Raw genomic sequence first — 17,255 nt, forward strand, 5'->3', positions numbered from 1 at the left:
TCGACATACAGGAGGTGTTTGTATGAAAAATTTTCTGCAGTGGCTTTGGGTAACATTAGGTAAACAAAAAAAATACACTATTGCTAATGACAAAAGGGTAGGTAGAAATTACATTGCAATTATTAGATTTAGTATCTGAGCTATGTAGACTAGATGGAAGAAGTAACATGAGCTGTTTTAGAGGTATTCAAATTCTATAGATATATGCACACTCAGAAAAAGAGAGGTTTTTGTACCACATACAGTTGCTTTTTATTTGACAGTGAATGACTAATGAAATTAATAAAAACCTTTCCAATAATTTACAGTTCTTGGGTAGGGCCACTGTAACACTGTCCCACCTGGACTGTACTCTATTCCTATCTTGTGTATGTCCGACATTATTGCTTAAGTAAGAAAAAAGTGTATATCCTTGATGACTCTGTTTAAAGATAGCAATGACTAATAAAGGTAGTTATTGGGATCAGAATGTTGGGGCTTATCTATAGGGATTTTGCAGGACTTGAGCCTACCTCATCAAAATGCCTTACACATCCTTTACATATTGCAGCTTAATTCTTGAGATTGGAATCTACGGCATCTCTGGGTGCAAAGGAAGCCCCAGGTTAGATAAACTTTAGAGTCTGGCCCTGAGGTAAAGACTTTATTCATATATTTGGAAAAAAGATGGTGTGTGTCAATACCTAGGCTTAAAATGAGAAGTAAAAGTCAAAAGTAAAATTAACTGAATGTAAAAGCTGTTGGCAAAATAAGTGAACAGAAAGCTAATGTTTCTCAATTTAATGTAAAAAGTAATGCCACTCCAGCACAGTAATACAGACGCCAAATATTATTTTGAAGTGCATCTTGCTGAAGAGTAAAATTCGTTTACTAGTTTAAACGAAAACCTGTCTTAGGCTGTAACTGAGCATTATGCGGGGTAGTGCTTAAACCATGGTTACTGCCTAACCTTGAGGCTCTGTTTCATCTCATATGATGCCTGTTCTGCCTGTATGGCATGTCTGTGTCTGAGCGATGTTCGGAACTGAAGACATTGGGCTGGTCAGTTACGGTAGGTTTGATGTGACACATGTGCGTTATGTAACACCAACGTGTGTATGCATTCGCACCTTTTCTAGGCAGTTTTCTGGTGAGCTCTTGGCTGAAATGTTCCATGGACAAAGTCCTAGCCGCAGGCCTAGTGAGGCACGTGGCGAGAAGCCGGGATCGTTAGAATGGGTGGTTTCCAGGGCTGCTCTGCAGACGCCGGTCACATGCGTGGTGGGGCTCGCTCGCTGGCTAGCGTGCTCCCAACTCCACTGCTGGGTGTGGGCAAGTGACTCCATGAGCAGTGTGTGCTTGCTGTGAAGGAGTTGCATGGTTTCTTATTATCTCACAGCAGGTAACACCTGGTATTCTTCTCATATGCCAATAATATTTTGATTCATTTTCTGAAAAATTCCCCAAATGGGCAAATGTTGGCATATTTTAATAGGAGCAAGTTGTGTCAGTAAAAGTAATGTCACTTCGTGCAGTCTGAGAACTTTTGCATACTGATACTGCTCTGTGTGTGGGAAACTCATATTGTTAGCTATGGAAACTTCTGCTTCTGCTGTAATTCTTATTGCTCATCCTGCTACGCTATGCGTGGTCTTCCCTGCCCTTCAGGATTTGCCCATCAATTGCATTTTATGTGTATGTTTCCATAGAGTGGAGGTGTTACTCATCAGTTATACTGAAGAAAATGTTGAGTACCTCCTCTCCTAGAGTTTATGCTGACGGTTAGTAACAAATCTGAATTAGCAAATATCTCTGTCAGTTAACTAAGTATGTTTAGAGCATACACATACCACCTTCTCCAGCTCATCTAATTTTTCCATGCAGTGGTATTTAACTGTTCATTCATGTATAGTTTCACCCTTGGATTCCCATCTAGTTTACTTTTGATAGCGTTGTAAACTTGGAGTGTTTGCAGGGGATTGTAATTGGATTTCCAGTCTTGCATCCTTATCAAAGGTGCAGAATATTTTGTTATTGGATGAACAAGTAAAACTGAATGTGACTTTAAAATATGAGAGGGATTTTACTCATCAATCCACTATAGACATAGTTAATCTGTGTTACCTGGGAATGAAGAAAATGCACATGGCAGCAGAACCCCGTAGTGCATCTTGTATCATTTTTTCAGTTACTTTTAAGAGTAAGTGTGAGTCTTCAAGAAAACATTTTTCTAATAATGTTGAAGGATCCTTCAGATCCCCCTAATGGAAGTAGATTAAGGTTAAATGGTTTTATACCATTTTGTGGCACAAGAGATTTTGTTGGAGGAAGTTCATTGGTAAGTAGACCAAATGTTGGAAGTTTTAGGTTGTTCTTTTAGCTTTGCAGTTGCTTCAGGTTTTGCCTCCACTCTGACTACTACGACTGTAGCCTTTGTATATCCTGTAAATGAGCAGGATGGAGGCTGAGGGGTGAATGCACTTTACAGGCTAAAATAGCATTTTAAAGGCTTCTGTTAGTATTTAGCTATAGTGAGCATTACCTTTCTAAGCACAGCCGAGCTCTTTGTGCTTGAAGAAAAAAAGAACCTTTAGACCAGATCCTATGAATAATAATCTAATTCAGAGCAAAAATTGTTGAATTATACATGAATAGCTCTTGAAGCTGTAGTGTAATGATTGTACTCTGGCCTTAGATGTGATGCTTTTTTAAGTGGCTCAAAGAATGATGCAGCTATGATCAGAACAATGTGCTAAAGACAAAAGCGAGGGAAGTATTAGGTTTAATGAGGTTACAAAGACATGAGGCAAGAAGAGGATGTGGCTAATTGCTCACGTAGAGCTGATTGTGCCTCCTGAGTTAGGGGTCAGTGCGTTTTGTAATTCTGTACAGTGTTTAGCGGTTTTTTCTAAATCTGTGATTATTACTGGTATTTCATTCTTAATGATGGTATCCAGTATACACTGTGCATATTTTTAAAGACAGACATCATTTTTATGGGACAGAGCGTGCAAATGTGGTAAATTGATGATGTCTTGTAGTAGCTTAGCTCATTAACCTGATATTTCTGAAAGCTCTGGTCTCCCAGTTTATTGTTTGACATAATATGCAATATTGGAAAAAAACCCCAAATGTAACAAATAAATATGTAAGATGGTTGTCTTTCCAGTGGAGATAGTGGATCAATTTCTGGTTTGATTTGTGAGGCTACTAAGGGGTGATTAAAGATATTAGTGAACCTGGTGTACAGTATTGCTAGATGGTTCAACAGAAGAATAATGCAAACAAGTGAGAAAAGTTGCAGCAGGAACCTGTGAAAAGTATGCACCCTGCGTAGTATTAAAAATTCAAAACCAGAGCATCTTAAATATCAAATAACTTGATGATTCTTTAAAAACTGAGATTCCTGAAAGTGTTACAGGTACATAGTGGTGTGGGGGATTTTGCTTGGTTGAGTTTTTTCCCCCAATAGAGACGTGGAAGAAATGAGTAAATATGCTGGATAAAGTGCTGTTTTGGCTATGTGCAATGAATGGGGCAAAAACAAATCAGGAAGATAAAATGGAACCTTTAAAAAAACCCAGAAAACCAGGCAAAGCCAGGAGTTAATTCAAAGTGAAATCTAATATGAAAGTTCAGGAATCATTCAGGAATGCATTAAGAAGAGTGTGGCCAGCAGGTTGAGGGAGGTTCTCCTCCCCCTCTACACTGCCCTGGTGAGGCCACATCTGGAGTACTGTGTCCAGTTCTGGTCTCCCCAGTTCAAGAAAGATGAGGAGCTACTGGAGAGAGTCCAGCGGAGGGCTACAAAGATGATGAGGGCGATGGGGCTACAAAGATGATGAGGGGACTGGAGCATCTCTCCTATGAGGAAAGGCTGAGGGAGCTGGGCTTGTTCAGCCTGAAGAAGAGAAGGCTGAGAGGGGACCTTATAAATGCTTATAAATATCTCAAGGGTGGGTGTCAGGAGGATAGGGCCAGACTCTTTTCAGTGGAGCTCAGCGATAGGACAAGGGGCAATGGGCACAAACTGAAGCACAGGAAGTTCCATCTGAACATGAGGAAGAACTTCTTCCCTCTGAGGGTGACGGAGCCCTGGAACAGGCTGCCCAGGGAGGTTGTGGAGTCTCCTCCTCTGGAGATATCCAAGACCCACCTGGATGCAGTCCTGTGCAGCCTGCTGTAGGTGACCCTGCTTCAGTAGGGGGTTGGACGAGATGACCCACAGAGATCCCTTCCAACCCCGAACATTCTGTTACTCTGTGATTCCATGAAAAGTTATGGATATGTTTGGTTTTTTTTTTTTAGGCTTGATTTGTGGTTTTTTTTGTTCTTGTTTGTTTGTTTGTTTTTTCCGTAGCAGTCTTGTTATAGCATGTAAGTACATTCTAGGAAAACTCTGCTCTGAACTGGCCTGGTTCACTCACTGCCATGGTCAATATAAATGAAGATTTTTGCCACTGAAATCAGGAATCTGGCTGTGTTTAAAATGTTCAAATAGACAATGCCTTCCCAGCAATTTTTCTCTTATGTTGTACATTAAAGTATATAGTATGTTGGGTATTCCCTGCTGTCTTTGTGAGAGTCAGAAAGGAAACGAGCTGCTCTGACACACAGCACTTTTTCTGCCAGGATGGCTATTTCATATTTTGATTTGGTTTGATTCTCCCATGTTTCTTTTCTGTCTTTCATGCCTGTCTGTCTGTTTGGATTTGTGCCTCCTGTCCTATTTTCATATGTAACAAGCGACCACATTAACACTGGCTGACTGAGAAAGCGGCACCATTTGCTGGAGAAGAGGCATCATTTCTCACTGTAACACTTCCTTTCTGACGGGAGGAGGGAAGTTCATGTAGGGTAGATTTAGCTTGGCTCCCTGTGCATTAAAGAGAAAGGGTAGGAAGAGCACTAAGTGAGTTTCCATCACAAAAAGTCCTGTTATTTCCAGATCTGCCAACCATGTCGGGCTATGCTTTGGCAACACGTGAACTTGATAGTGAAGAAGTCATTTTGTTCTCCTCAAGACAGAGATCTGTGGAAGTACAGTTCCTGCTAGGGTTTTCTAGATTTTGTCAAGGTGATGTAGAGCTTGGTGCTCAAGCGCTTACTTTTAGTGACCTGATCTGGTGTTAGCAATAGTCCTTCTTCTGATGGAAGTTTGGACTAAATCACTTCCAGAGGTCCTGTCTTAAGAAAAAATTTGTATTTGCCCCTTTGCCTATACAAACAAATCCCTTTGTGATTTTGCAGTTGGCTGAACCCGTATCAGTGAATGCGCAGCCTTTATGAGAACAGGCATGTACTGGGAAATGGCTTACAAAATGTTGACAGCTACAATATGCTTAAGGTTATTCGATCTTAAAAAATAGACCAAAAAAAAGCGCTTTTGCCCCCCTTTAAACATTCTGCTTTTTCAATAAATTCCTACTGAGGAGAGTTTCACCCAACAGTGAGATATATACGTAGATATAGATAAGCAAGAGTTCTGAATTTCTGTAAGGTGTAATTTAATGATATTTCATTCTAACCATTTATTAGAACTTCCTAAGCAACTGTTCTGAGAAAGTACCTTTTTCACTTGCTGATTTGTGCAATACTACTTTCTTATAACACTGTTCTGGAAGTAAACGTTATTATACTCAATGGTCATACTTCTTGATAAATGCAGATTTAAAAAATATAATCAACTGTTGTTTTGTCTTTTTAATATAAAATGTAGATCACTTCAGACAATAAAAGCAGAAGCAGGGTTTGCTTTAAGCCAAGCTCTTTAAAGTATGGAAACTATTTTTTCTGGCATCAGTCTAATAGGAACAGACTTCTCTCAGGATGGACTCCCTGTCTTTGACCTCGGCGTGGGCCAGCCAGCCTTTGAAGGGCTATGCTGCCATCCCCAAGTTGGAGGAAGGGCTGCTCTGCAGAGTTCTTGAAGAGCAAATGCAATTGCAGTGTTGCTGCTGGCTGCAGCCTTGCGAGTGTTATCCACGTGGATAGGACTTCTGTGTCAGTCCAGTGGCTTAGCTAACCTGGTGTCTTGCCGTTGAAGGCACATTTAAAAAACAAAACAAAAAAAGGAGATAATTTTCTAGTGTGTCTGCATTTGCCATCAGCATGTTTGTAGAGGAAGGACATACTTGTTGTAGAACCCGTGTTGTGGGTATTGAGGACACAAAATGCGGCTTGACCTATTGTCTTCTGGAGACCACCTGCCTGACCTTGGTCAATTCTTCAGATCTGGTTTGCAAAGGGCTTCAGCGTTTTCTTAAAACTCAGTCTGTGAGCAATATGCCAGACTTCGTATATTGAATTTGTGTCTTAAATGCTTTATAAAATGAGAACAGGAATTTTTGTGTCCTGCAGTTCCTCATTTGTAAAGTAGGGATAGAAATACTTGTTCTCTGTGCTATGTTCCTTTCCTGATATGTAGTCTCGTTTGCCATTCACTGAGCTTAATTAGTTTTCTCTGATGTATGATACTTATCTTTTTAGTTTCTTTCTTAGTTTGCAAATGTCCTGTGAAGAAATTCTTCATTTATTATAACAGTTATGTTTAAATAATTTAGAAATCTGTCTTTTCATGGTGTCCTAGGTGCAGTAAAGATTCTCTGTAAATAATCCGTTAATTATTCTTTCGTGTACTTACAAATTGATGTAAAGGAACCAAGAGGAAATAACATTTTCTTAAAGTCTTCTTGCAGCAAAATGTTTGCATGTATAAGTACATGCGGAGGGGAACATGTTGTATATAAATACAATCAGGTTCTTTTCCTGCAAGATCCAATTACTGGAGATTTGTGTAGTGTATAGTCAAATAGTTAAACAATGTTTTGGAGAGCTGACTCACTATCCTTATGCCTGCACTCTGCTGCTGAGTTGTTTGTCACATATTTAACCTGTAACTATTTTTTTCAAGACTACCACTGTGCATCAGGCACTATTGTCAGATAGCAAAATCTTTCCTCATGTTTGGTCCCGTGCTAATCTGTAAGCAGTGGCCACATATATCAGCTGCCTCTCTGAACTTTCCCTGGTCATATGTAGCTTGGTAGTATGTAGTCTTTTGCTCCCATTTGACCTTCTCCCACCCTACTCCCTAAAAATTTTAAATACTCTTTCTTGATTATCTCTTGAGCAATGAAATAATAAAAATTGCAGTTCTGCCCTATCCTCTTTTATTTTCTTATTATACTGTAGTATTATAGTGTTATTAGACTGTGATGACTTTGAGACTTGCTCTGATCGGGTGTCTAGACGTGCTTCGTGTCTGTCCAGTTTGAGAAGAAGTTCCACTTGGACCTATTCTGTTACAGATTCTGGCTTTAGCCCGGACTATTCAACAGACTGATCTAAGTCTTGTGTTCAGCGTGACTATACCCTTCATTTCCCGCTTGCAGAGAAGGTTAGGAAGTGTGTTTCTTTTCTGCAAAATCATTTTGAAGGTTGTGAAGCTGAAATAAAAATGCATGAGGCTCAAATGGATACCCGCAACTGCGCTTGCAATGCTCTAGTAGTGCTATTGTGGGGAAAAAGCCCCCAGCCAAGCCAACCTCTAGATCTTTAGGGAGGGATACAGTTCAGGATCTGTAGCCTCCATCTCATCTAGTCTGTACTTGCTTAGTTTGTCAGAAAAAAATTTGCTAACTACATCTAGTAGAACTGAGATGGCTCATCTGTATTCATTTTACCATCTCTCTATAGGACATATCAAAATGGTTGGAAACTGTTCAGCAGAAAGCTGCTGGGGATGTAGGATAGAGAAATGTGTGCCTGGTGACCCTCCCATAAAGAGATTTCCTTAAGTTGCTGGATTGGAACAATAAAACAAGGTCTCAACTTCCTATCTTCAAAATGTATTGTCGTTACTACATCCAGTGAGACTGAATGGACGTTTTGGGTTGCTGGTCCGTCCTTTAGAAGCCGGAGTTTCAAACAGGCACAACGTGGTCTCATCAAATGCACAAAAGCTTAGATTTGGTTCTCGTATGTCATAAACACTAGGTAAAATTTTGCGGCTTTATTCCTTTCCTAGGGCTTTCCATGGAAGTTCTCTGCTTTATTTATTCCATGCCTTTTAATTTCTCCCTGCATTCCATGTGATTTTTTTTTTTTGTGTGTAGATAGTTAACATTTTGTGTATTTAAAGCAAAAGCAAAAACAAAAAAAATCCTATCTAAAAATCCCATACCTGAGATCAAAGTTAAGTGCATGTCTACCTAATGTATTTTGAATTTCTTAGAATTTAGATGGATTCAGGTTATAAAAACATTGTACGAGGTAGTTTAGGCTAGCAGCTTGTAAGAGCATGGTACTGTCTATATATGTTGTCTGGAAGATTTTAGGTGCCAACAGAATACAGGCATTGATAAATAATAGTTTATAGGATGTGTGCATTTTTTTCTTTATCTCTTTGTTTTCATTTCTGGTACCTCTGGGTTTCACCTGAGACATGACTATGTCAAAGTTTACCAGAAGCCTTTATTGAAGCAACTGGTATTCTGGGGGTTGTTTCAGTCTTCCTCTTTCCCCTGTGCCCTCCTTCACAGTAAAACTCCTTTTGCTTCCTAGCAGCTGTTCAAGGGCATCTCCATATTTTTTTTTTCTACCTGATTTTTGGGAAAAGCTGTAGGAAACGCTGACCGTAGCAGTAAAGACTTTCTTTTTGGCACAGCCCGCTCAGCTTCTTCGCCTCTTTTGACCCTGCCCTTAAACTGGGAAACTTACAGTTACAGACATGAATGGTTTGGTTTATTGCACAGTGGCTGCCAAGAAGGCCAATGGGATCCTGGGGTGCATCAAGAAGAGTGTGGCCAGCAGGACAAGGGAGGTTCTCCTTCCCCTCTACACTGCCCTGGTGAGGCCTCATCTGGAGTACTGTGTCCAGTTCTGGGCTCCCCAGTTCAAGAAGGATGAAGAGCTACTGGAGAGAGTCCAGCGGAGGGCTACAAGGATGGTGAGGGGACTGGAGAATCTCCACTACGAGGAGAGGTTGAGGGAACTGGGCTTGTTCAGCCTGAAGAAGAGAAGGCTGCGAGGGGACCTTATAAATGCCTACAAATATCTGAAGGGTGGGTGTCAGGAGGATGGGGCCAAGCTCTTTTCAGTGGTGCCCAGTGACAGGACAAGGGGTAATGGGCACAAACTGAGGCACAGGAAGTTCTGTCTGAACATGAGGAGGAACTTCTTCTCTCTGAGGGTGACGGAGCACTGGAACAGGCTGCCCAGGGAGGTTGTGGAGTCTCCTTCTCTGGAGATCTTCAAGACCCGCCTGGACAAGGTCCTGTGCAGCCTGCTGTAGGTGACCCTGCTTGGGCAGGGGGGTTGGACTAGATGACCCACAGAGGTCCCTTCCAACCCCTACTATTCTGTGATTCTGTGATTCTGTGAACCACCCTTCCAGTGAGTGGGTGGAAAGGAGTCAGCGAGGCAAAGAAAGTGAGAACACAGGGAGAGAGCCACCTTGAGTATCACGCTTATGCAAGCTTGGAACTGTGTTCAGACATTAGGTAGGTGATGGTAAAGCTGCCTTTTGAACTATGACTTACGAAGATACGCTTTTATCTCATGACATAGAAAAAAGAAATGTATATGTATGCTTGTATTGAATGCCATTTAACACATGCATAGATAACTACAAAGATGCATGCACACACACACAAATATTAAACCATTAATGCTGCATTTGCTGTGAGCCATCTACAGTATTCTAATGCAGGAGAGGTTCTTTATTGTCTCCTCTCTGTCTGGCTGCATCTTCCATTCCCTTAAATGGGGTCACCAGTGGAACCATTCATAATGCTTAATAACACACTCTACCACTAACGCACTCTTCTGAATACCGAAATTGATTTTTCTTCTCTAAAAGTGCGACCTGCCAGTGTAGCCTTTGTCCTGCCGCCTAATAATACGTGATGTTCCTCACAGCACAGGATGCTAGTGCAGATGTTCATCAGAAACAAGCAGCCTCAGTGCAATGTCTAATGCTGTCGAAGGCATTTCATTTGCTGCAGATCAATGTCTGCTTTGAAGTAGAATAATTAAGGTGTTTTGTTCCTTTTGAAATGGGTCCTCAAAATTAGGTTTGTACCATCCAAAGCTTAATAAGAGGCTAGATGGATAGGCATGAGGGATGAGCATCTTGTTAAATTCATGAATACTTAACACTTTTGAAATTCAGAGTGTTAAGGTAAGAACCTAACTTTATGCAGCCACTTTAATGATGATGGTTAATATAGTTAAAGCTGTTAAAAATACCACAGTGGATCTGAGAAACTACCTGTCTGTTCCAGAGCACCTTTGCTGCAGCACTTATCCTGAGATAACTGTTAAGAAAACCGTTATTCTGTTCACTGCCATATTGTACCTTCAGCCTAGGAAATTACACTGTTTATTTTGCAGAGCTCCTATCTGAAATTGTCGTCCAGTCAAGATGAGAGAAACATTTCCATGGACTTTCAGTCCTTCAAGGCTGGATGGACAGATTGGTTGTTTGTTGTCAGGTGTTGTTACTTTTACTATAAGTAAATCAGAATTTACAGGGTTGGTGCAGAAATTTCCAGATAAGGGTCTGTGTGATGCAGGTGAGTCAATAATTCCTTGTGGTCTCGAACTCTGTGAATTTAATACTTCTGCAGTGTCGGACCGCATCTTGCTTGGTGTTTGCACAGCCAGGGCTGTTCCTGTTCCTGAGGCTGCAGACCACTCTCTTTTCCGCTTAGGCTTGCTATCCCAGTGGCAGTGACAGCAAGTATGGCAAAGTACAGTTAAGCATGCTAAATGTATAAGCCTGTTGTCTTTTAATGCAAGGTGACAGCTGCTGGCAAAGTGGGTTGAAATGGTATTCGTGGAGACTTCTGCTACAGGTCACTCTCTGAAAAAAACCCAGTCACTGCAGCTCCTTCTTACAGGATTTATTCACCTCTTTTTGGTTGAGAAGCACCATATTCTTTTACTGAACTAGTTTGTTGTTATGCTTGCTAACTGTCCACAGTGTTGCTTGCTTAGCAACAACAATTTCAGAAGACCAATAGTATACAGGCTTATGTTATTTATTGTAACTGTACATGATAATATTACAATTTTTATTTGTGCGAAAGGGCAATTTTATATAGCTAATTTAGTAATATACACCAGCACTAAGTCTTAACTAAGAGCTGAAGTACATTTGGAATCTGATGTTTTAACTTGCTGTCCTGACAAAAAAAACAAAGTTAGCTTGTGTCAAGAACACTCCCCGCCCCATATTTTTGTTTTTCTGTCTTCGGAGGCGATTTACAGCCGTAAGGAGGTAGTTTCTTTCTGGCTGTTGTCAGAAGCCGGAAGAATCACAGGCCGGCTGAGGCCGGACAGCGCCTCTGGGGACTGTCGAGTCCCACGTCCCTGCTCTCTGAGCAGGTTGCCCAGGACCATACCCGGTCGGGGTTTGAGCATCTCAGAGGATGGAGGTTCCAGAATATGTGTATTATCTTCTTTATAATTTCACTCTGATGTTTCAACTGAATAGCAATTTACTAACTCAGTAGGCATATTTAGGCTTGTTAACCTGCTGCTTTTCCTGTTGTATACAGTGCTAGATCTACCTGTGAATTTTCCAGGTTTCTGAAACTTTGAAGCACCGTTTCATAATAGCAGTCTTGTTTATTAGGGGATATGGCATAATCTGGGACTCAGGCTTATCTGTTTCTGCGCCAGTTGTGTGTCTTTATGAAAGCTGCATCTGTTTTCTTTGTCGGTCCTCCTCAGTGAATTTCTTTTCTGCTTAGTTTTCGGTGTTTCTGGTGCATGAAGGGGTGTGTTTTGGGGGTGAGGAGGGCAACAGTGAAATCCTGATCACTTCTTGGAGATTCTCTCGTGCAGCATGTGGGAAGTAAGAGGTTGCCTCAGAGGCTGGTTTAGTCTTGTTTAAGTCTAGAAATATTATGGAATGTGAACCTCTGATCTTTCATTCTTAGAAAAGATGCTTTTTGTGAGAGAGCAATTGTCTTTTCAGTAACTTCTCGGCACAAAGACAACTAAGGCTTTTGCTGTTGTCTGACAGGCATTGATGGTCCGGCTGCTTTTCAAGATGATGTTCAGAAGATAGGAAGTCAGGTGCAGATTCTCACGGTTGGACAGTCCAGCCATGATGAAGATGATGGAGAGAAAATGGCTAGTGGCCAACAACAGCAAAGCAAACAAGATCTTAGAACAGCAATGCAGAAGAAAGGTAAGTAGACAAAGCTGCCTTCATGTTCTCATTGCTTACTTTATGTATGCTGACTCCTTTTCCTATTCTCTCTCTCAGCCCTAGCCTAAGCAGAGATTGTTACTCTGTGTTTCTTCTCCTCAGAGCCTGTTAGGCTCTGTTCTGTTATTTCCAAAAAAATAATGAAGTGCTCTGTCATCCCAAGGAACAAGAGTCCTGCAGGCTCTCAGGGATGTGGCTTTCCCATCTGCAGTGCAGTGCTGCTATTAAGGTACCAGGCAGATGCTAATGCTCATATCCATCTGCTCACATTTTTGTATTCTACAACTCTGAAATCACTTACTTGTAGGTTAAAAAAAAGAGTGTGGAATAACAACATTCAAACTAGAATATTAATTTTAGTTGCGTTGTCAGCTAAACATTGTTCACATTCTCACAATGTGTGCTCATGCTTGCAGAGGCAAAAATTACATCACGGTGTGTTTTGCCGCATTTCCCATGCATAGTCCTCAAATGTTCCAGAATTTTTTTCTTTCTCTGGAGGCACGCATGATTTGGGAGATTGTGTGTGTACACATTCCTGCATCCGTCTCTTCCTTCCTGCGCTGTTGTTATCTCTCATTAGAGGTTAACTGTAGGAAGGAAAAAAAATCCTAAAATCCTCACAAAGCTTTTTCTGAAAGCATTTGCTTTGGAGTTGTTCTTCTTCAGTGTACAGCTTTTGAAGCAAAGATGGCTCAAGCCAAGAGTGCTCTGATGCTTTGAGAATAAACTCTTTGTGTATAAAGAGCAAAATGTAAGTGCAAACGTGACTCATCTAGAATAAACTATTCATACCTAAATGCCCGCCTCTTGTCTGCAGAGCAATTCTCAATAAGATTCTTTTTTTCGGGGATGTTACTCTGCAGATGTGAGCAACTTCGACTGAAATGGGCAGATTTTCTCAAAGTGTGGTGCTTCCTGGGTGTTTGAGTCAGAGGGATGCTGGCATGACTAACAACTTCTGATCTGTGTGGCGATTGTGTTGCCTTAGACGGTGGCTCAGAATATTTAATCATCAGGCACACTATTTACTGAAGCAGATTGACTTAAGAACTATCAACAGAATTCTCAAATTAGGTCAGAGCACTCAGATTTTTACTCTGGGGAACATTTCTATTTTTGATGTTCTTTCCAGACTAAGATATGTTTTTATTCTCCCCGATTTTTTGTTTAATTTTAATAGAAGCAATGGGTGGTGGTTTTTTGTTTGATTTGGTTTGGGTTTGCTTTGTTGCTTCGTATTCTTAAATATGTGATATGACCTTGTTTTTGTGCAGGTCTGAGTATACTCCTGATCAGAACAGACACTGCTAAGAGTGGACCACTAGTATGCTTCAAGTCTGGGGGATGGTGGGGCTTTTTGTTAATGGGAATGCTGAGGTTTACTTTTATTAACAACCGAGCTATGCTCTGTGAGATACAAAGAAAGGTAACAAGACAAGACTGAAACTAGTAGCATCTCCATAAACTATTTTTACTCTGTATCTACTTGATACCAGCAGAGGAGGCTTGTTAGAAAGTTCTGAGTATCCCAGTGTTAATGGGATGTAGACTTTATGTAGAGCTAGGGCTTTCCATGTGGATTCCCACTGCCCCTTCACTGCTTGTGGCATGGCCTTACTGGTGTGTCCCCGTTGGTCTGAAAAGCATTTAGAATTGCTGTCTCCCATCAGTCCTTCTCTTGCACGGAATAGGAGCAAAAGGAGAAGAACAGAGAGATCAGTGCTAACCGGCCTGGTGGGAAAGGCTGAGTCCCATCAGATTTGCGTAGCCCTGATTTGTGCCCATTCTGCTCTTCGACATTAACCTTGTGGAGAGAAGCCTCTCTCAGCATGTGTCTCTGCTTCCCCAACGAGCCAAGTTCTATTACAAGGCAAGAGGTTATAGGCTACCTGAGTGTGGAAAGAATATGCTGCCTGCAAGAAAATGCCGAATGTTTTATCTGATTTCTCCATCTGTTGGAAACTGCCGTACCAGAATAATTTTATTCCTGCAGAAAATATTTGTCCTTTTGATTTCAGAAGCCTTAATATGTCGAGTTCCTGTCTGGCAAATGAGTCATTAGGACAGAGCCAGACTTCCATAGGTTTTAACACTGAATAACTAACATTTAGTCTCCACATTTGTCAGTTTCCTACATTTCTTTGTAAAGACTTGGAATGAGCAATTTGGCCTTAGTTCTTCTGTGCCACCTGAAGTTACAACTGTTTTGATATTTAGGAAAGGAATAGATTTGATTTCTGGGTTCAAAAACCAAACAGAAGCTCACTGAAGCATTCTTCCCCACAGGTCCTGAGTGCAGACTCTGCTAAGGTTGGGACAGAATTTTGATGACCAGAATATTGGTGGCGAAATAGTGAGCACAGATGGAGAAATAAACTGATTATGTGTGTGCATATGGAGTATGGCTTTACTGCACAGCCTGTCAGCTGAGGAGATGGGCTGTCTCTATTACCCATACATAGTTCACTAGAACATGGTTGTCATTATTAAGAAATAATGTTTATGATTAATGAGCATGTGATTAATAATGACCAAGTTCTACACGCTTTGAAAGTATCTGTTGACCTGTGAACTCAGGCCTCCTTTGCATAACCAGATCCTATTGAAACTTTTTGTTGTTGTGCTGTGTGGTGTATCTCCATATTGGGGGCATGGAAGAAGTGGATAACGAGACCATTCATGGTGCGGCTGAATGGAATACAAGCATTGCATATGCTTCTATTTTACTTTTATACACTTGCTCGTACTGCTCTGGTGTTGTTTTGTTATCCAGTGTGCATCTGGTGTCAAAAGCTATTTTAAAGGGATATCCATTGAAGTTATTGGAAGCGGCACTAACATAAAAAGTATTTAAATGCCTTTTTTTGGTGTCTTTTTTTTCTCATTCCAATTCAAAATTTCAACTGAAGAAAACTATTACTGACACTGTCTCTAATCTTTATATTTCTGTACATTAGTTTGGTTCAGTCTCTGCTTGGTGCAGACTAAGCTCATATTCCAAAAGACAGCTACTTGAAAGTCTCTGTCCATATCGCTGGAAGTCCCGGAAGAACAGTTTAGAGAGCCTGAGAAGCCTGATGAGGACACACTGGGCACAGGGATTTAGGTAGAATTTAGGCCATCTGCATAGGAGTCTGAATACTTTTTTCAATGTCACCGAATGAATTTTGGTGTAGAATCTGTGTGTATCACTTGTGTCCATCAGTTTTATTTTTGTGTCTGTTAGAATTCAAAAGTAGGCCAAAAACCTGTCGTGCAGGGCACGTGGTGCACAGAAGGGTTTGTGGCACAGCCGTTTAGCGTGGATGATCGTTTCTGAAGCTTCAGCTCTGTGATCCAGGGCTTTTTACTTTATTCAAAGTACTGAAAAAGAAGGTGACAGCAGGTATAAGTAGGAAGAAGGTGCATTTGATTGTGCAGAAAGATAAAATGTCCATAACTGAGAATTCTGGCAGCAACGTTATGGCCCCATCCAGTAAGCCTTTAGCCCCGTGCGGAGTCCTGTTCACGAGTTAGGCTTATTCACTCAATTAAGGGTTTGCAGAATCAAGCCCATGGATTTTTTCCTTTCCCAGATCCCCATGCAAATACATCCTGGTCCTCTTCCACCTCCCAATCCAGTCTTGTCGGCCTGGATCATGTTCCTGGTAAGTACAGAAGGAAAAAGTTAATTATGCCTATGCTGCTTGGCTCTGGAAGTCTTTGCGTTTCATTTATCCTTCTGCATTGGACTTACCAATAGTGGAAACTCTGGACCAAGTGTTTCTTTTTTTTTTTTTAATAAGGAAAAAATATTGCCTAGTTAGCCTCTAATATGTGGAACTTAGAGTTTGAACCTGAGTACAGGGTGGCTTCATCTGCATGATAGTCCTTGAAAATCTAGGCCTGGCAAATGTCCCAACATTGACGCTTTCTGCTGCTAGGTCCTATTTGATGTTCAGAGTTGTGTTACCCTTTGAAATGTCTGAGGTTTTGAGTTCTTATAAAGGCAAATTTTTAAGTGCTGTAAGGCAGTTCCTTTGGCTGGGGCTGATACTGTTTTTTTTTTTACATGAAATAAATATGCATGAGAACGTTTCCTTGATGTGAATGTTGCTTCTCAGTCTAAGATCTGCTCTTCGTCGGATCACATAGGAATGGTTAAAAGTGTGCTGTAGAAGGGCTCATATTTTACTGGTTAAGGTTTCCAAATGACTGTCATAGGTTGTCCATTCCGCTCCAATTTCAGGTCTAAGATTTTGAGTTGTGTTTGAAGTACTTCATTGGATTAAGAAGATCTGAATTTAATTCATAACTGGATATTGCTCCTGTATTACTTGGTAACTCGATCCTCTCTGTGGAATAGGAACCATGGTATTTCCTTTCTCATTTGCTGAAATGTTTTGGCTTCTCAGGGCAGGTCCTGTCTCACCCATGTGTTTGTACGCTGCCTCTCACAGTGAACCCCCCTCACACTCACACTTTCACCTGTGAGCCTGAGGGTGCAACAGTAAAATAAGTGATACTACAATTACGGACAGCTTTGATGTATTAGTATTTCATACAAGCGCACTGCTTTCTCCTCAGGCATTTCAAGCAGCATGAATTTTGATGAGGAAGAGGATGAGGAAGATGAAGACAGCTCCAGTTCTTCGCAGTTGAACAGTAACACCCGGCCCGGTTCTGCCACGAGCAAGAAATCCAATAAGGTAAGGGGTGAGTGGCGAAGGAGGAGCGGGCAGGCTGCTGCGTGCTGCGGGGTTTCCGAGGGCAGTCGGGATGGGCCTGGCTTTCTTGTTTTGTTTGTGATATGCACTGGAGTATCTCCAAGGTGATTTACTGTGATAGCTCTCGGGGTTCACAGGGGCAAGCAATGAAAATAATGACTTGGAGAAAAAAATAGCAAGTATTGTCTGAACTTGAGAGAAAAGTAAACAGTAAATATTTACTTCTCTGCCTCTTGCAGGTGCTTGGAAGGGTCTTTTGTTTCTGTTGCCTTTTTCTGAGCATTTTCCCACCCTGTTCTCACTGCTACCATCCAAACATAAAATGAGATTTTGGCTTGTTCAAA

At 41.2% G+C, this 17,255-nt stretch overlaps 1 protein-coding gene across 6 annotated transcripts in view; it reads left to right on the forward strand.

Annotated features, from left to right (window-relative positions):
- The window catches only part of TUB (TUB bipartite transcription factor), a 172,042-nt gene that overhangs the window by 127,754 nt on the left and 27,033 nt on the right, over positions 1 to 17,255 (forward strand). For 4 of the 6 annotated variants that reach the window (XM_075427259.1, XM_075427255.1, XM_075427257.1 and 1 more), the window contains 3 exons: positions 12,014 to 12,181; positions 15,781 to 15,852; positions 16,772 to 16,893. In XM_075427259.1, coding sequence (XP_075283374.1) covers positions 12,014 to 12,181; positions 15,781 to 15,852; positions 16,772 to 16,893 — 362 coding nt within the window. The remainder of the gene's footprint in view (positions 1 to 12,013; positions 12,182 to 15,780; positions 15,853 to 16,771; positions 16,894 to 17,255) is intronic. The other 2 variants (XM_009935259.2, XM_075427258.1) reach the window with 1 other exon arrangement.

The sequence above is a fragment of the Opisthocomus hoazin genome, chromosome 7 (assembly GCF_030867145.1).
Source record: "Opisthocomus hoazin isolate bOpiHoa1 chromosome 7, bOpiHoa1.hap1, whole genome shotgun sequence".
In the NCBI taxonomy this organism is placed as follows: domain Eukaryota; kingdom Metazoa; phylum Chordata; class Aves; order Opisthocomiformes; family Opisthocomidae; genus Opisthocomus; species Opisthocomus hoazin.